Consider the following 20,179-nt stretch of genomic DNA (forward strand, 5'->3'; position numbering starts at 1 on the left):
CTGTAATTCCTAGAAAAAAAATCTGGTCTAGAGAGAGGCAAGAGGGCTTATCTAGAAAAGGGGTTGAAGGACAGACAGAGCAGTACCAGAACAGACGCCAAGCTTGACTGCGACCTCTGGAGGAGCCCCTTCGTGCCCCGCCCCTGCTGCTGATGTTGCTCTGGGGGTCGCCCCACGTTCAGGCTGCATCACAGGCTGGGTTTGTGACTGTGAGTCTCATTGCCCACCTCAGCCTGGCTCCCCTGCAGCTCTGGGTCTTCACAGGTCTGTCTCCTCCGCCAAGAGCCCCTCAAGGGCAAAGCCAATGCTTTATTCATTGGATCCTGTTGACATGACATGCACGTATTTAACCCAGGTCTCACTGCATGCTACTGGACCCCAGCATACCTCTGGAAGGTAAAGAAAAGGTGGCAGTGATGAGGGTAGCAATCCTGGGAGGTGCTGGTGGGATGGAGGCAGATGTCCCAATATCCACCATGAAGTTCCAGCAAGCAGACCAGAGAACAAGAGCGGGAAGACGATTTCTTGTAAGTTATATAATAGGAAAAGGTGCTCTGCAAGCTGGTCTGGTGCCCCTTGTCTAAGTCACCAGGGAAGTCCTAGCACTCCTCTGCCCAGCCGCAGGGCGCAGTCCCATCCTACCAGCCCCACCAGCTCCGCCTTCAGTTTTCATTCCAGACAGACATCATGTTTAGATGACTGGAACATGTCCATAAATCCAGGATGCAGTGTTCCACAAGTCAGCCTTCTAGCCAAGGAAAATTTAAAACTTGGTTACACATGTGTTTGGTCTATTCTAAGAATCATAGCAATCTCCTAGGTCCGGTATTTTAGAGAACTAGCTAATAATTCATGGAATCTAAGTTTTCCAATCAACATAGGAAGGGCCTCTCTTTTATTGCATGTCTAGCCCAAGGAATTTTTAAGACTCACAGAACATTAGGCCTGGGAGACTCTTAGAGATGACCTAAACTCAAGGAAGAGACCTGTCTAAGGTCACAAAACTCTTAATGAAAGCTGAGCAAGTGTGGATCAAGCCTGCCCACCACCCAGAGCTGTGTGACCTTCTACTTGTGACTTCTGAGTCCCAGGGCCTCCTGTGTGCTGGGCTAGTCAGCTTTCTGTTGCTGTGACAAAACACCTGAGAAAATCAACTTAGGGAGATGTTAATTTTGGCTCACGGTTTCAGAGGTTTCAGTCCATGGTTCCATTGCTTCTGGGCCCATGATCACGGTGAAGTGAAGAATATGTAATAGAGGAAAGCTGCTCAGCTCATGGGAGACAGGGAGAGGGAGAGGGACAGGGAGAGGGAGAGGGAGAGAGATAGATAGATAGACAGACAAATATGTGTGTGTGTAGCTGGCTCCATTGCTCTGGGCCTGAAACATCATGGTGGAAGGGCATGGTGGAGGAAAGCTGCTCACATCATAGCCAGGAAGCAGAGGGAGGAAGGGCCTTCAATGACCTTCTCCTCCAACTGGGCCCTGCCTCCTGGTGTTTCTGCAGTTCCAACAGCACCATCAGCTAGTGACCGAGATACTCACACATGACTTTGGGGGACATTTTAGATCCAAAGCACAGCATGCCCCACCACTCTGCTGGCCCTGTGTGACACTTAAAGATTCTGAAGAGAATATGGTCTTCATCCTTCCCAAGACACAGAAGGACAAACAAGAAAGACCTCCCCGGCCCTCTTGGCTACTCAGAGGTATCTCCCATAGCTTACCGCATCTCATTTAAATCTGACTGCAATTGGTATTGACCACCAAAGGGAAAAATAATTCCCTTAGGAAATATAATTTCTTCCTTGACATTGGCCAACTTTTTGAACTTTACAAAAAGAAATTCTGGTTTTAGATCAGTGTTGGCTTTCTCAGCTCCTCATTTCTCTGGGGCTGGACTCCATGCTCCAGGGGGTAGAGAAAGAGGGATGTGAGGGAGAGGCCTCTATCTGATGTTGCAGGGGCTGCTCCCCCGGCCTCCTCTGGTCTTCCTTGCAGGGACCTCCACTGTCCTGTCCCAGTGTTCTCAGTTCCCAGCTCCTGCAGACAGATCCAACTACTGTCACTGCAAGGGACAGATCCGTAGGTACTTCAAGTTCCTCTTCTCCTCCAGCCTTCCACATGGTGCTTTCTCTGGATTTTCAGGGTTTTTCCTTCCAAGCGCTTATTTCTTCCTTGAGGGGCAGGACTATGGCTACTGGGGAAGCTGGAAACAGGCCGACTAGAGGAGCGGCAGGTGACATAACCCTGGAGCAAGCACATCAAGGAGGACATCTGTGAGGCACTGCTTGGGCATACAGTGTGCTGATTATTCCGGAAGTCGCAAGCTTGTCTCCCATACAGGCCTCCCCTGGAAGGTCCTATAGTACAGCTGGGCATTAAGATGTGTCCTTGCAGGGAGAGCCATTGACACTGTCAGACACAGGCGTCTGTGGCAAGGACGTGAATGTAGTCAGGGCACAGATGGGACACTGAATAACTTTGATTCACACCATAGCATATTGTCATTTCAGATTTTTTCAGTTTTTCTGATTACTTAAAAAAAAGAGAAAGTCCCAGATTTGTGCTAAAATATCTCAAACACACCTCTCAAACACCTCTTAATCTCTTTAATAGAAGCAGGATTCTCCTTTGCACCTCTTGACACCCACAGTGGGAACCTGCAGTGGGCACACTTGCTACATTTTTGTTATATCTTTTACAGACTGCATTATATTATATTTTAAATCAGGTTTTCAGTTCATGATGTTAGTGATAGTTTTCCCTTATCAATGTCCTGGTTTAGGCTCTTCTAATAAATCACCATAGACTCCATAACTTAAGCAATGAACATGTTACTTTGCAAATATTTTTCTCCCAGCCTATTTTTCCTTCTTTCTTTCTTATATATTTTTAAAATACTCTCCACAAGGTTTTTGATAGAGTAAAAGTGTTTCATGTTGATGAGATTCAATTTTTTATTTTCCCATATGTGGCCTGTGCTTTTGGGGCCAAGTCTAAGAGCTCTCCACATAGCTTTAGGTCCTAAAGGTTTTCTCCTATTTAGAGTTTTACATTTTGCTTTGAGGTTCATGATCCATTTGAGTTAATTTTGTGTAAGTACCAGATGTAGGCCAGGTTCATTGATTTTATCTGCTTCTGTGTTTGTCCTGCCTATGAATGTCCATGAGCCCCGTGTGCTTGGGCCGGCTCTCCTTTCTCACCCACCTGCTCTTACTCTCTTTTCAAGTCTGCCAGCTGTGTTGATGTGGGCCTTTGACTTCCTACATCCACCTTATTGATTTTTCCTATCATCGACAGCAACATCTGGGAAAAAAAAAAAAGGGTAGTGGACTTTTTAGCCAAATGATCATGCTGCTAGTATAAAAGACTATTTGGTTATAAAAATGTGCTGATTTCAAGAGGTCTCATTGCCCATGTATGAATCATCCCCACGGCCTTTTGGTCCTGATGAAAACCAAAGCGTTGGCCCACTTCCTACCAAAATATTTCCTTTTACCTAAATAGAAAGACATGGGAAAGAGTGCCCATATTTTTTCCCCGGGGCCGATACATACTTGCTTATGTTTAACTCTGAGAACTTTAAATAAGGCACAAGAATAGTGACTGGACTCGGTCACTTTTTGCCCAGGACTTGGCAGAGACATGTAACCCACAGCTCTGCTGGGGACTTAGGAACCTGCTTGTGTGCAAGAAAACAGTAAGGAAAATCTAAGGAGAGCAAGCGGATCCCTTTTAGGGACACCCCAAAGCCAGAAAAACCCGAGCTGATCACGGCCAGCCTCAGGGAGGAGCGCTGTGCGGTCAGCTTGCCTCTTCCAGTTTGGAGACATGCATCTGTATAAACCTGCCTGTGCGGACATCCCCAGCCCCAAGCTGGGGCTGCCTAAATCCAGTGAATCTGTTCTCAAATGCAGACGGCATCTAACAGTGACCAAGACCCAGCCCCAGGCAGTCTGCTGGCCTGTTCGGCCCAGTGGAGCTGCAGAACGGAAATATCTGGAGAAGTTTTTACGCGTCCATGGAATTTCGCTACAGGAAACCACCAAGGCGCAGACAGGCATGGTGTACAGGTACTGTCAATTGCGATATTACCCAACCAGGGCATAGCACTGAAGTCAAAGGTCATTGCTATTAAAGAAATAAGATTTGAAATAGCAAAACAAAAGGATATAGAGAAAAGAAAAATAAAAGTAGGAGCCCTCTTCTTGGCATGCCTTATTTTTTGAGTTTTCACTTATCCCCTTTGCTCACAGAGACAGTTGAGCTCACTTGTGGAAGGTCAACCATGTGCTGCCAGTAGAATATGGTTGGCTGAGCAGGTGGGTGACTTAGCAGGTCAAAATGATGAATAGGGACTCCATTCTTCCTCAGGCAATTTATAAGTTGAGCAGAATTGTTTTCTATAGCAGCCTGAGCTTAAAATCTGTTATTTTCTTCTAACCCTAAATCATGTGGTGTGTGCCAATGGCTAATAAAGTAGTCTGGGTTCTTCTTGAAATGACAGCACTTTTTATCAATGTAGCCCAAGAAAAATTACTGGTTGTGTGCTAGAATCCCAATACCATTATTTATTCTATGAAAGATTAATGAAAGGAAGATGTATTTTCCTGGTATGGGGTTGGATGAACAGTCTTTGTAAATTGCACTGAGATGCAAAATATCATTCTTTTTCAGAGCAATTAATGTCTAAATATTCTGTAAGCTATGCTGTGTTTAGCTAAGTCACTCAGCAGCAAGGGCTTCCTTGACTGATGTCCAGGGCTTTATTTATTCTTATTTATTTATTTTTGTGGGGGGGAAGTACCAGGGATTAAACCCAGAAGTGCTTAACCACTGAGCCATGTCCCCAGCCCTTTCTATATTTTATTTTGCGATAGGCTCTCACTAAGTTGCTTAGGGCTACTCAAAATTGCTGAGGCTGGCTTTGAACTCGTGATCCTCCTGTCTCAGCCTCCAGAGTCACTGGTGCATGCTACTGTGCCCAGCCAACACCCAGGGATTTAAACACCCTGGCAGTTGAGTAAAAGCCATTGAGAAGGACAGGGTCCTGGAATCAGAAAAAGCAGTTAGTATTTGTAAAGAATGGCCCCCCTAGCTAAACTCAAACTTCTGTTTCTCAGAGTGAGATTATTTCTCATGTACAAAATGTCCCCAGTGACTTCATCTTCTCATAATCTTAAGGTCTATTTCAGTACAGTAGCTACTGCTCTAATTTAATGGCTAATTTTATTAATAAAGCAATTTGCAATGATATGGCTCCTCTCTGGAGAGCAAAGTGTTTTACATAGACTCTTTATGTAACAAATGGCTTGCGCAGAAGAGGAGTGAACTCCTGAGTTCACAGGGAGTGAAGGACAGCCATCCCATCGTGCCTCAGAGGGGAGCCTAGGAGAGTCTCGCCACCTCTCCAGGGACTCAGGCTTGGCGGGAGGCAGGGGGCTGCCCTCCTTTCCCTCTGTCATGACCCTCCGTGGTCCTAGTGATGGTATAGTGTGACTGGAGAGTCAGAGAAGGGGAGGATGGACTGTTCCTTTAAAAACCAATCTTTTTCCATGTCTTCGTCACTGGAGGGAGTGTTAGCATGAGCTCCGCGTGAACCTGCAGGGGCACATACTCCCTTCAGAAATCCTGGTTCTTATATTGCTGCCATATCTTGTGCTGTGTTCAGTCATAAATGTCCTCCAGGACGGTGCTTTCTGAATGATTTTGAAGCAGAGGACCATGTCTTAAAACAAGAGAAAGCAAAGTAGCCTCTGTGGAAGGTGAGGCCTGGGGTCCACCTGCCCGAGGGGGCGGTCAGCCTTCAACCTGCTCCCTAGACCACTGTGCCCAGCACTCCCCATCAGTTGGAGAGCACAGGTCTGGGAAAACTCTTCCTGATGCCAGGGGAGGCCAGGCCTGCTCACGGAGGCTCCTGGATGAGCAGACCTACGTATTCTACTCTATTCTGATTTTACCCCCAGGAAAAAGGGATAAGCTATGTTACAAGACCTCTTGGCTTTTCTGTGTCCTTAATATTTAAAGGATATTATTTCACCTGCTGTGGAAAGAGAATCACTTTGGAGTTAAGCAGACCAGAGTTCAAGTTCCAGCCCTGCCAGTTTTAGGACCGTCACATTGCTCCAGACGTGTCTCATAAATGTCCAAACACAATGGGTGCTCACTTAAGCGCAGGCTCTCTCTACTTATTCGGTAGTGTCTATATAAGCGTGGGGGGAGATGAAAGTCCCTTACCTGAAACATACATTGATAAAAGAAAAAAAAAAAAAAAAAAAAAAGAAAAGAAAAGAAAAGAAATGCCCAGAAAAAAAGAAAGTAGTCACCTTAATCCACACCACATGGGTTTCCAAGCTGAGCTTTAGGATTCAGGGTCTGGAGGAGCCAGGGAACCGCTTCTCTTCCTAATTTGGTCAAATGCCATTGCAGCCTTCAGCCTGTACCAGCTGCCGGGGCCTCGATCATCTGTGAGAGCATTATGTTGTGTTTCCATGGAGACTTGGTTTATTTCTATCTAAGGTTGACCAGAAAAGGGAACAGATCAGCAAATGTGCAAACACACGTGTCGATCGGAAAGAAACCGGGAGAAACAAGTCTGAGAGCACTGTGAAGTAGCTCCTTTTGCTGGCTCAGCCTTCTCAGCAAAAATAGGAGTTTTAAAATTTGTTGTATTAGTGACTATAAAGTATAGGTTAGTCATCCACGAGGGTCTGTTAGTCACTGCTAAGAGGCTCTCACATGGCATTGAACTCCAAGCCAGACCATAACGCGCACCTGAGTCAAGGTTGACTATACTGAGGGGGTAGTTTTACCAATGCACAAAACATATCTAGCCTGAGCGAGGATGCAGCAAAAACTTAACTTGGCAGCAATTCTATGGTGTCGCGTTGGCAGGAGAAATGCAGAATGAAGTCTGATCGAGGGATCTGCCAACTTTACCTGTAAATCGCTGGGTGGTGAAAATTTCAGGCTTGAGGGCCACACCTGGCTGCGTCAGAGCTGCTGACCCCCTCCCACCCCCACCCCCACCCCCAGCAGGAGGAGGCAGCCATTGACCACAGGTGAGTGGGTGGATATCGCTGTGTTCTCATGTAACTATAGTCACTCATATTGAACACCATGTAATTCTCCCATATCACAGGCCTTCCCCACCCACCCAAACCATTGAAAAACCTAAAAAGCTTTCTTTGGGCCATCCAAAAATGGGTGGCAGGCAGGATTTGGCTGGTGGGTCGTTGGCTGGCTCCTGGTCTATGACAAAACCTTTGGTTGTGCATGATATTTGAGTTCAATCTTAAGCCTCTTGGTTTCTAGAGGCATTTAAGGGGCATGGATGCGTGTAATTCAGAAAGATGAAATTTAATATAAAGACGAAGAAATAAATGGGAGCATCAAGGACAAAAATCAGGCAGCAGAGCTGGGAGTGGAGTACACTGTGGACAGGCCAGTGTAGCTGCAGAAGGTGGGCCTGCCCTTTCTAGCATCAAATGGAAGGGTCCCGGGGTGGCACATGTCACCCATGTCACCAGTCCTTGAGGTAGAGGGAGCCAGGTGCTGAGCAGTGATTCACTCTTCCTGATGGGCAGATCCACCTGGGGTTCCCCTTCTGTGGGTAGAAGACAGCTTCCCCCACGCCAGCACAGCCAGAGGTCCCTGGGGACCTGCCCTGTGGAGCCCTCTGGAGGCATCACGCCAGATAGCGTCACCAAGGCCAGTGTGTGAACAGCACAAGGAGGCAGGCTTGAAACTGGGAATGATTCGTGCCTAAAACCCCCCTAAGAATGAGTCACATTCCTCTATTGTTATTACTACTATTAGTTATTATTTTTTTGACAAGGATGGGGCCTGTCTGGGTTCATGGAATGAAACAACTGAAAATGAAACAGAGAGCTGTGTCACTTGCCAACCAAGGACAAGTCTTTCTAGAGTCTTTGAGCTGAAGGTGGGGCGAAGCCCATACATGAAGAAAAGGACAGGGGAAGGAATTATCCACAGGGGACAGGCCTCAGCCATAATCTGCTTGTGCTTGACTCTCTGGGGGCTCCTTTCCAGAGCTGGGCCTTGAACCCCTGTCCTGTGGGTCCAGTGCGTGCGGTGTCCACATTCCATGTTTATCTTTGGCTCCCAGCACCTTGCCCCCTGTGACCCCCTGGCCCCCACATTCACATCCATGCACGCACACACTCCAGCGACCCTGCAGACCTGGGCGCGTGCGCCGTTCTGTTCTACTGTCTAGGCTCTCTCTTGTTCCTCACTTCTGCAGCTGGCTTTGGTACAGCTCCTGCGCACACAAACCTCCCTACCCCTGCCCCTGCCCCTGCCCCTGCCCCTGCCCCTGCCCCTGCCCCTTCCCGAACCACTGAGTCTCTGCTCGGCATTTCTCCCCTTGCCTAGGCTCTTCCCACCCATCCTCCTTGCCCAGAGAATCTAGCATGGCCCAGTCTCTGCAGCAGGCAGAGAGTTGCAGGTGGTTGTTGGTGGGTCTTACCATCAACATTGCCCTGTCCAGCCAGGAGGATGAGGTTTGGAGCTCACAGCCTTGGTAATCCTGCCCTGCTTTTGCATTGAACTACTCAGGCCTGTGTGCTGCTAAAGTGAGGTGCATCCCGTCAGAAGTTGTGGAGCAGAAAGACACCCAAAGTAACCTCTGTAACAGAGCCCCTTGGAAATTAAAAGCCCTAAAATGCACACCCCCACCATTTTCTATTTTCTCCATCTAAATGGAAGCTGAGAAACTGCTCCCAAAGCTCAGGTGGTTCCAGCCAGGGCTGAGGACAGGAATTGTGACATGTCCTGGCAGCACAGCCTGGTTAAATCTACATCTCCTGGCTTTCATTCTGTGAATTGTAACCACTTCTATAGGACTATTGGAGATTGGCTGCTTTCCTCTAGTTTGGGGCAAACTGAATTAAATTTATTTTTTTCTTTTTATATCATTTGCTTATTTTTTATGTGGGTGAGGGACCAAATCCAGCTAGCCAGGATTCAGGAAGTTTCCCTGGCTCGGCTGCCAGTAGCACATTACCCACCACCAGTGCTGCAGACCCTAATTTCTCCTATATTATACAACCTTGCTGAGTCTCAGCTTCCTTGGCTGTACAGAGGGTCTCATTCAACTAGCATCACAGTGGTGTAAGAGTGACATGTCACCGTGTGCAGTCACTGAGCTTATGCCTGCAGGGTGGGAGCCCAGGTGCCCTGCTCCAGCCTCCTTTTCACTCAGTCCTGGGAATCTGTCCCTAAACCATCTTTAGAGCTGGAAAGGAAAAGTGTGTGATCTACCTAAAAAGAGGAACGGAAAATAAAAATACCCACAAATCAAATCTTGCATACTTCTGAGTACATCATTGCCCTTCTGTCATCTGCTTGGACAAATTCCTCCATTCTCTCATTGGGACCCCCTGAGAACATGTTATTTTTTCTTTCTTTTCACCTCCCACGTGGGTTCCTATTTCATGAGAACATCCTCATGGAAGGTTGGGCTCAATTGCTGTCTAGGTGGTGTGATATGGAGACACCTTTCACCAACCTCTGTATTTCCAATGACTCCAGAGCTGGGCCTTGAACCCCTGTCCTGTGGGTCCAGAGCGTGCGGTGTCCACATTCCATGCTTATCTTTGGCTCCCAGCACCTTGCCCCCTAGAATAGAAATATTTGCAATTAAAAGGGCTGAAACTCCCACCCTGCAGCCCCTCTCCTAGTGGCTTTCCCTATGAGCACCTCCTGGGCGGAGATGGCAGAGCTCAGGGGCTTCTGTGACAATGGAAGTGAGCCTGCAGAGGGCAATGGCACTGGCTCATCTCCTGGATGGCCAATGAGTCAGGACGCAGGCCAGGCCTGACCTCAGACCCCAGCGTGCAGGAAGGACTTCCAGGCTGGACCAGGGAAGGCTTGGGGCTGGCTGCACACAGCAGGAGGGAAGAAGTGGAGAAGATGGGAAGGAACTGGAGAGGACCCTTGCCCAGCCAAGAGCTTTGCTCAGAGATGAGGGGCAGTGTGTTGGAAAGAGGTGGTTTTCACTGATCTTGAAGTGAGGGTTCTGAAGATAAGTGGGACTGCTGTTCTCTCTGCACACCTCTCCCAAGGCCTGTCCTAGCCAGGACATGATGTCTCGCAGGCTCTTTGCTCCTTCTTTCCTGGGTCCTCCGTTAGCTTGTCTATCTATAACATGAGGATAGCATGCCTTTTTTCACTGATGATGCCATTTGTGCTGAGGCGCTCATCGTTGGCAGCTGGAAGGTGTCGTCTGTCCTGCTTTTCACAGCAGTGCAGGTGATGGAGTGGCAGAGTTGTGTGGCACTCTTGTTCCTAACCATCCCGGCAGCCTCCTCTCCTGGCACCTGTTCACGGTGCCCTCCTGGCCTGCTCTTTTCCTAGACTGCTCCACACAAGCAGACCTGCTCCAGAAGGAGCCACGGCCATGACTGCCGAGACCAGTAGCCTAGAAATAATGTGCCCTGTGCAGGAGGTGGCATTCAAAAATGCCCACACGACTTATTTTAGGCTGGCCTAATTTGGCCAGTCACGGGGCCTGTGCTTGTTTTCTCTGAGCCTTCGGGCTGTGTCTCTCCCACATCTATATTCCTGGGAGAATGTAGATGAGCTGAGATGGACCGGGTCTGGACCAGGTCAAGACCGGGTGGCTGCCTGAAACCTGAACGGGCTGAGGTGGAGGGCCTGGAAGGTGGGCCAAGGGCCTGTCTATAGCAGCGACTGTGGGTGCTTCCTGTCAAATGGAGCAGAAGTTCTAAAGCAGATATGTTTTGACAGGGCCAGTTTAGATAGAAAATGCTTTCGGATTTTAGCATGAATGCCGCTTGAACCTTTATTTATGGGGCAGAAATTCAATCTGCTTTGAAAATTTCCACTTGATTTCCTGGGTAAAAGTTACTTTGTTCATGTAGCATAATTAAAAGTCGGAAGTTCAGAGCCAGAGAACAACACCGGGTCACACGAACTGTGTTTTTTTCGTAAAGAAATTGACAGCAGTTTCATCTGAAAACAATGAACAGCTGGAAACCTGCAAACGCAGGCCAAACAAGTGTTTTTGATTGATTCCCGAGTTCCCCCGAGGTGCTGCGCGTGCCGCTGGGGGGCGCTATTTCATAAAGAAAGGAAGCTTCCTGGGCCCTGGGCGGCAGCCAGAGGAGACTGTCCAGGCAATCCCAGACCAGAACCCGACTGAATGTCTGTAGCTCCCTGTGAAAATGGGGAATCTTCCACAGTGAGAAAGGAACAAGGAGCACAGCAGGCCTGCTCCCTGTGCTCTGAGAAGCCCTGGTCCCACAGTAGGCAGTCACCACAGCCTAGCCCAGTTGGGTGTTTCACAGAGAAAATTTCCAGATGCCCTAGCACAGGACATGCTGAGAACACATCAGAGCTCTGATCATGGCCCGAAGGAAAAGAAAAGCAACATCGCAGGGTATCTTTTGGTGCCTTGGCCCCTTGGCAGGCACAGGCAAAGAGGGACAGTTAATCAAAGGCAGATGCCCGGAATTGGGAATCCGAAAGAGTCTGGAGAGGGAGGTGTCTGCACAGCCTGGGGTGAGGTCAACTCAGACCCAAGGTGTTTTCAGAACCCTGCCCGGCTCATCTGCCTCACCTTCCTGTGAACCTACAGCTACCTGGGTCACCTCTCCATGACTTGCCCCTTTGCCTCCCAGCCAGCGGCTCTTCTGCCTGCCCATAATTAATCTCCCTAAGAATTCAGAGATGTACTTTTTACTAGAGTGTCTTCACAATGTATGCTATCTAAGGAGATGACTCTCTCCGGGTGGAGTCCAGCTAGCTGCAGAGCTGTTTTCAAACAGGTGATTTAGTTCTTAAGGCCAGTTCTTTAAAACAAAATGAAACTAATGAACAATCCTTTTTATTTGAAAATGATTTCAGACTTACAGAAAGAAGCAAGAATAATGTAAAGGAAATCTTTATCCTCTAACCTATTGACTTTTTGGCCCCATTTGATTTTTTTTTTTCCCTTGGGCTCTCCTAAGCTCACGGCCACTTCCCTGTTTATTTTCCAAGCCTTTGAAAGGAAGTGTGCCCATTACCCTTCACTGTTGCCTAAGAAGAAGGATGCTCTTGTGTGTGTTCCCATTGCAATTACCAATTTCAGGCAGTTTGTGCTAACACCTGCGCCTGTGCTCAATTTTGTCAGCCAATGTAAGAAAACCTCTGTGCCTCCTTTCCTCTGCACGTCCGGCTCAGCATGGGATCACGTGCTGGGTTCTGGTGTTAGGTCTGTTAGCTCTTCTTCAATCAGAACAGCTCAGGGTTCATTTTGGTCCAGGGAGGGAGGTGATCAAAGGTGGCTAATCCTAGGCCTGCCTCCAGGGGGAGTGGTGCAGTGTCACTGTCTATGAAAGTCACTGGCCACTGCTCCCATCTGGAACTTTAGCTCCACAGCTAAGGTGGCTCTCAAAGGCACACTGGCCATCTGTGTTCACCTGCTCAGCACATCCATGAGGAAAAGGGGTGCTGGTGTGGCATTCTGGGGTCATAGGCGCTGCGTGGAGTCCCTGTGAGCCCTGCAGGCAGGTGGAGGGCGAGCAGGAACACAGGCTGGGTCCCTTTGGTACCACGCAGCCCCTAGGGCACATGCCCATCAGTGAGCCAGGCCAGGGAGCCGCCCCAGGAGGCTGAGCAGCAGCCAATGGCAAAGTCAGATTATGAGCTGGGCCCTGAGTAGATGAGAGCTTGGATTCTGGCCGCAGGTCCCTGACAGCCCACTGTGGGAGCTGCCGGGGGGACACAGGTTCTCCACAGGTCAGAGGGAATATTTTTACACAAGGGATTTGACCCAGTTGTGGTTGATCATTTTCCCTCCTTGATATTCCTCTGCATGGTGAAGGCAGAATGAGGTAGAGGCTGTGACCGTGTAGGGTGTGGGTGTGGAGGCTGCAGCTCACAGAGTCTAAGCTCTTGCTTTATCATTGGGAGGGTCTGTCATAGGTCAGAGATTCGCCCTCCCGTGGAATTTCGCAGGGCTGTGTGACTCAGCCCAGGGACGAGTGTGCACACAGAGGCTGCTCATGGCTTCAGAAAAGTTACTGCTGCTTTCCCAGGTGCCCAGCGAGTCAGACCGGCACGCCTGTACCTCCTTTCCCAAGAGGCTAACCTCATTGTAGCTTCTTTGTAAGAACCATTAAATTAGCACTTTCTCCCTCTGCCCCAATTCCTCCTGTGCTCAGCACTCTTACTGCTTACTGTGTGTTTCTGTCTCTCCCACCGGAGTGCAGATTCCAGGATGGAGAGATCGCATCCATATGGCTAATTGCTACATTCTCAGAATCTGACATCTAGAGTGGAACTCAATAAATATTTGCTGAATGGGTGAATCATTAAACAGGAATGGAACAAACAAGCCTCCAGGGTTCCCTGGGAGGATGTGCTGGGTTAATTGCACAGGGAGTGGCTACACCTGGCTCCACCTCCACAGTTTCCCTACCACTTATTCCTAAGTTTCTTCCATTACTAAAAGCATCATGGGGGAGGGATCCTTGTCTGAGACCAAGGTATTTGGGGACCACATGTTTCCTTAGAAAATAGGTCCTGAAGTCTTTAAGATGCTTAGAAGCTGAGTTTGTGATGATTGATCTTATATGTCAACTTGACTGGGCCATGGGGGACCCAGACACTTGGTTGAACATTATTCTGGGTATGTCAACCTACCCACCTATCATCTATCTACCTACCTATGTATCTCTTTCTCCACCTGTTTTCTAACAACCTATGCACCCACCCACCCATCTCTCTCCTGTTGCCTGTTTCTCTGGAGAACACTGACCAATACAAATTTCTCACTATACTTTCTTCCAGAAAGTTCTCTGTGGCATCTCTGTCCATAGTGGGGTCCTGGTTTACCTTAACCGGAACGAGACACTCCTGGCTTTCACCCAGTGTCTTCCTTGCTTCTACCCCATGTGGTGCTTCCTGAGTGAGATTCTAGGTGAGGATGTCTGATGTCTGGTGCTCCTACAGTCAGAGCCCTGGGCTGCGTGCCTGCCCGCCACCAGCTCCTCTTTCCTATCTTCTCCTTGTCCATCAGTCCTGTTGGCTGGTCCTCTTTAAGCTTCCTCTTTTTCTCACAATTTTCCATTTCCTTATTGTTATAAGAAGAGTCATCATCTCATTATCATCGCCAAAAAGATGGGGACAAGACAGGAAGGCCAACTTCCCATTGGGATTCTGGGACTCCTAGTCATTGTAGATTAAATGGTAAATACACTGGAAAATTCTCTCTCACTAGTGGTCATGGCTGTGGGTCGTGATGAGATCTTTTGATTCTTAGTGTGGGTCAGACTTTTCCATCACTGGCCCTCAGCTAAGGAATCCTTTTGTTAATGCCACCTCAGATCTCTGAGTCCCACTTGGGTCTGGCCTTGCTGTATGACCTCACTGGACAAGACCCTGCCATTCGACTCAGCAGGGGTTATCGGTGCTACTGGGACTGGCCAATGGCAATGAGAGAGTATGCCCTTCCACTCCAGGGGTTTAGCTAAGCGCACCCTGGGTGAGGTTCAGCAGCAGTGGGAGGGGTCCAGGTGTCTTCTTTTTCCCCTTCCTCACGGCCAGCTCTCTCCAAGGGGCTTCTGGTTCTCATCCACTTTCACTACCTCACGGTTTCTGGATTGCTATCTGGGTTAAATAATTCGCCTCACGACTGTCTCATTTAAATTGTTGACACAACTCTCTTAGGACATGGAAAATCAGGTTCTTGTGGCCAAATCTACTAATGCACATTGCATAATACTTTGGTGACTTTCTTTTTATGAACTCCTTTTGTGTGACCACTAGCCAGTTCCTTCTGCTTTTGGAACAATGTCTATTTTTGGCTGAACTGTCTAGCTGTTTCTTTCCCCCAGACACAAACGTACCCTTCCATTCATCAGCCCTGCCCCGGGTGGCCACCTGGTGTCAAGCTCTGGGGTGTGGCAGTGGACACAGGACAAGTTCTTCACTCCCTGGAGGATTTCACCCCAGTGGGGGAGGCAGACAAGAAGCAAAGTAAGCACACAGGATATGCAGCACTTAAATGGGACAAAGCCTCTGCAGAGACACCAAGCACAGAAGGACGAGGGTGTGCACCCGAGAGCTGTTCCAATTCTATAGTTGCCAGGAAAGACCTAGCTGAGAACTGAGGCCTGGAGGAAGCGAAAAGACCACTGCAGAGGCGTCTGGGGGGCACACTGTGGACAGAGTCCAGTCACAAGGACAGGCACCAAGGGAGCTTATGGGGCAGGAGCAGAATGAATGAAGGGCACATGGCAGGGAGGGGCCTCAAGAGGCACAGGGAGGCCTGCATCTGCCGAGGGCCAAGGCCACCTCAGGTGCCAGGAGGCACTAGAAGGACTCACAGGTCTATTGCAGCAAAAAAGGTGCTATTTCTCCTAGCAGCAGTGGGTGACAGTACCTGTGGGGTGCTGCCTTCCAGGGAAGCTCACCTGAGCATTGTGGCACCAGAGTTTTTATTGGAGTTTGGCCGTGTAGACAAGACGGCTGTATGGCTGACCTGCAGCCCGCCAGAGGTGGAACTGACGCCCCATGGCCTGAGGATCCCTGTGAATTTACACTGAGCAGGGTCCAGCACAGCCCCAGGCCCAGGGATAGAAGGGCACTAGATAGGGAAAGACACTCCCAGGGGTTCGACGGTGACTCAGGGGTGCAGCAGCAGATCTTTTGGGGCACAGTCGATGTTTTTGCATGTGAAAAGCTCAGCTGTGCAGGATTTTGTAACCCGTTTTAAAGCTGTCGGCTTCTAGTCTGAATGACATGGAGACCTTCATGTATCGATCAAAGGAACAACATGGTGGAAACTGTTCCTGCCAGATGTATCTGGATACCAATTTGGAAAGAGGTTGGAAAGTGGAAGCAGGATTACTGGAGAGTGGAGATGGTGGGAAGGAGCTGGATCCTGGGTCTGTCTTAAGAGTGACATCAAGATAGGATTGATAAAACAGGACTCCAGGGGTCTTGGCTGGTGACTTGGGGAAGTCAACTGGCTGTGAATGCAATGAGTGACCTGCAGGAAAAGAACCATGGAGGAGGCTCAGTGCTCAGGGTGGTGGCCCGCAAGTGCTAAGAGCCTGCTAGGCAACCAAGGCGGGATGTCAAGTGGACAAGAGCAGGAGATCCATATCCCAGACAGGAAGACCTCAATCTTGGTGTCATCGGGCTGTTGAGAGGACATTGTGCTGGGGGATGAGCTAAAGAGCATGGAGAGAAAAGAGAAGAAGCCCCAGGACTTCACATGGGTCCCTAGCACTGGGAGGTGGAGAGGAAAAGAAGAGCCTGCAAGGGGTCGGAGGGAAGGAACGAGAGAAAGGTGGGGGCATGGAGCGCAGCTCCGGGAGGGACAGAAAGGGCAAGGATGAGCATGCTGACAGCCAGGAGGGGAGGACTGGGGTGCTGGGCTGCAGGAAGGCCAAGCCCACGTCAGCAAGAGCAGGATGTGTATACTCCGCTGGATAGGAGAAAGCAAAGACCCCGCGTGGACATGGAATGTTCAGAGGCACTTCTGCACTACCTGACGTTGAGTGCCATCTCGAGGGGCAACTCTGAGTCTCCTCCCCGCTGCGAATGTGCAGGAAATTGGATCGGCTGAGGATCCGGATCACCCAATCTGGAACCAGAGCGCGAGGATTTTCTGGTGATGATGACATTTAAGAAGCTGATTTATTGAAAACAATCCTCATGAAGGCTCTGTGTCCTCATGAGGTGACCTCCGTGCTCCCTGGTGAGGGCAGGGAGACCATACCTGCCGCCCCCTCCTGACCACACTGCACCCTTCCCCGTGACCCTCGGAGAGTCTCCTTCCAGGGTTCAAACGAGCATTTAAATTTACTTTTTGCACTTTATTCATCAAATCCATTTCCTTGGAGTGTGTATGTAGGGGTGTGTGTGTGTGTGTGTGTGTGTGTGTGTGTGTGTGTGTAATGTTCTACATCAATCAAATCTCTTGTATTGACCCAAGTTTACCTTTTAAATAAAAACATATAGAGATCATGTTTATGATCAAAATGGATATGATTAAATTTTTTAAATCATAGCAACATTCCTTTGATTTTAAAAATTTAATATACATGTTCTCAAAAAAGATCTTCGAAATAAGATGTGCAGGTGTGTGTGTGTGTATGTGTGTGTGAGAGAGAGAGAGAGAGAGAGAGAGAGAGAGAGAGAGAGAGAAATAACTTGAGCTATCTTAGATCTGAACAAAACAAAACAAAGCCAACAACAAATAATGAAATTCACGAGCCCATGGCGAAGGTTGTGGATGGACTCATGCTGAAGTCTTCCTTCTATGTTACACATAAAGTTGACGAGCACAGACCATCTCTATCAGAATTTTTGTTTCTTCAAGTAACAGAGAAACCAACTCAAACTGGTCTCCATTATGGAGGAGACTCAGTGGCTTACCTAACTCAACAGCCCAGCATAGGGAAAACCTGGGATTTAGCACACACACACAGTGTGGCAGGGCCTCTTTCTCCCTGGGCATCTCTGCACTTGCTTTCTGGGCCAGGACACCTCTTGGGCTATGGGCGGGCCTATGACAGGGCAAGCCCTCCACCCCTGCCTGCCCATGGCTGCACCCTTCCTAATTCACTTCAGGGGGATGGCAGCTCTCTCTCCTGAGGCTGTCTCCCTGCGGATTCTTTAGGTTGGACTGGATTCCTGTGGCCTCTGGACCATGAGTGTCTGGGAGCTGAGAGCCACTCGGCAGAGCCGCAGCCTCTGCTCTACTGCCCTGGGATGGTGGGAGCAGGACCCTGCAGGGGAAGGGGGAGTGGTCCTGCCAGGTGACCTATGTGACCCCTGCATGCTCTCGTGGTCCAGACTGGAGGGGCAGCTGTGGGATGAGCTGGATGGTGTGAGCGCAGGATTGGGGAGCCTGAGGGCCAGCGCTTGGAGTTGGGAGGGCACGACCTGACCATCAGAGGGTCTGCCCTGCTTTCACTCCCTGAGCTGGTTCTTTGCTCTCCTCTGGCTTTTTATGTATAAAGGGGTATTTTCCTCTATCAGTCCATATCCCAAGTGTCTACTTCGTCACATGCTAAAATAAGCAGAAATCTTATCTCATTTAACCAAAGGTAGGAAGGGAAACATCGGCTTTAAATGACGTTTAATTTAGCATGGAAAGTGATGCATATTTAATAAGGGACACATTAAAAACTCATAAAGTAGATTATTTATAAGGCTGGTCATGTCCCACTCCAATAAATACAGTCAAGCGCCAACAGCTATTTAGTCAGCGAGATTATTCAAGGACCACGTTTCGTTTCATCTGCTTATGGCAGCATCCCACTCATGCTCTTTGCACACCAGGACTAAGTGTGCAAATCTTAGAATCTGAGGTTCTGGGGTCATTTAGAATGCTCCCCCCACTGATTTTACGAATAAGTTTTCTGAGGCTCAAGAGGTTAAGCAATGTCCTGTCAGTCACCCAGATGATTTGCTAAGTTCTAGATAAGAGTTCAACTGAAGGCTTTTGACCTAGGAGTATGTTCTCTGCATATAAATTGTTTGGATGAACAGTGTCATCAGCTGTGCCCTGGGCAGGGTCACTGAACCCACAACAATGAAAGATGTGTTGCTTCCCTCTGGAAGTCTCAGGAGCCCACAGTCAGGGAGAGAGCCCTGCCAACTGGACAGTGGGACACTGGCAAGATACATGTGATGCTGTTGTTCAAAGCATAGGGCACCAGTAAAAAAAATGCTCTCTTGAAAGTCAGGGAGACTTCATACAGGTGGCAAATCATGCACAGGGTCTTGAAGGGTGAATAAGAATTCAACAAACAGCCTTAAATGGGGGGAAAATTCAAATAGAGGTAGGGAGCCAGGGTGATGATTAAAAGTACACATTTTGGAGACACATCTGGATGGAACCTGGATTCTAAAGCTTCCGAGATGAGTGACAGACATGTTTATCTATCCCTCTGAGCATTCACTTTGTGACATGAGGAAAGTAGAAATAAACTACTGTGTGAGGTTGTGGAGAAGCTTACGTGATGTGAGTCAGGAACAGGGGCTGCTCTTCTCTACATCCTCTTCCTCCTCCCTCACGCTCCCAGGCCTTCCTGGTGAGGATGGGGTTAAGAGGAGGCTAAGAAGCAGGAAAGAGAGATGGCGGAGGCCTCAGCAGCTGGCCATGAGAAATACTGAACCCTGAAGGCCCCTGAGCTCAGAGCGGCAGGACGACATGCTAAAAGGAATTTCTGGGAGAGCTGTGCATGGACAGGATAGAAAACCATTTTATTTATTATTTTATTTTATTGGTACTGGGATTGAAACGAGGGTCCCCTCACCACTGAGCCACATCCCCAGGCCTTTGTATTTTTTTATCTTGAGACAGGGCCTAACTAAATTGCTTAGGGTAGGGCCCTGCTAAGTTGCTGAGGCTGGCTTGGAACTCGCGATCCTCCTGCCTCAGCCTCCCAAGTCACTAAAAGTATTTTATCGTTATGGTTTAGATGTTAGGTGTCCCCTCAAAGCTCATGTGTGAGACAATGCAAGAATGCTTAGAGGTGGATAATTAGGTTTTGAGAACTTCAATCTAATCAATGGCTTCACCCTCTGATGGGGATTAACTGGGTGCTCACTGTAGGCAGGTGGGGTGTGGCTGGGGGAGGTGGGTCTCTGGGGTGTGCCTTTGGGTTTATACTTTGTCCCTGGTGAGCACAGCGCTCTCTGCTTCCGGGTGGCCATGTCCTGAGTGGCTTTCCTCCTCCACGCCCTTCCGCCATGATGTTCTGCCTCACCTCAGCCTAGAGCAGTGGCTGTCTGTGGACCTCTGAGACCGTGAGTGCCTGATACTTCTCCTCTGCATTGCTCCGGTCACATCTTTTGCCATTTAGTGACCCAGGTGGCAGGGTTGAGGACTGCAGGATGAAGGGGAGGGGAGGGTGCAGGGCCGTGACTTGCAGGGGAATCCTCAGATGGCTCTGCACACCTTTGTGCCTGGTTTCCATTTCCATGTGCACAGTGACAGGGACTCTTAAATCTGCGGGCGGGTGAGGTCCCACCATCTCCAGGAGGGCAGTGCAGCCCTGCGGCAGTGCAGCGCCTGGCTCTGGTGTGTGTGGGGCCTGTTCTCATTCGCAGGAAAGGAGGCTCAAGGGTCTAGGGCTGTCCCATCTCCTTTTTCTGACATTAAAGCAACTCCTGGAATCTCCACACCC

General features: G+C 49.0%; 1 protein-coding gene across 2 annotated transcripts in view; it reads left to right on the forward strand.

Annotated features, from left to right (window-relative positions):
• Kcnab1 (potassium voltage-gated channel subfamily A regulatory beta subunit 1) overlaps positions 1-20,179 on the forward strand; it is a 312,155-nt gene that overhangs the window by 15,472 nt on the left and 276,504 nt on the right. The window contains exon 1 of one of the 2 annotated variants that reach the window (XM_076867429.2): positions 3,725-4,075. The exons of the other annotated variant lie outside the window; for it this stretch is intronic. Within the exon in view, the coding sequence (XP_076723544.1) occupies positions 3,834-4,075 (242 nt within the window). The 5' untranslated portion in view covers positions 3,725-3,833. Of the gene's footprint in view, positions 1-3,724; positions 4,076-20,179 lie in introns of those variants that run through there. 2 annotated transcript variants of the gene reach the window in all.

The sequence above is a fragment of the Callospermophilus lateralis genome, chromosome 10 (genome assembly GCF_048772815.1).
Source record: "Callospermophilus lateralis isolate mCalLat2 chromosome 10, mCalLat2.hap1, whole genome shotgun sequence".
Lineage (NCBI taxonomy): Eukaryota > Metazoa > Chordata > Mammalia > Rodentia > Sciuridae > Callospermophilus > Callospermophilus lateralis.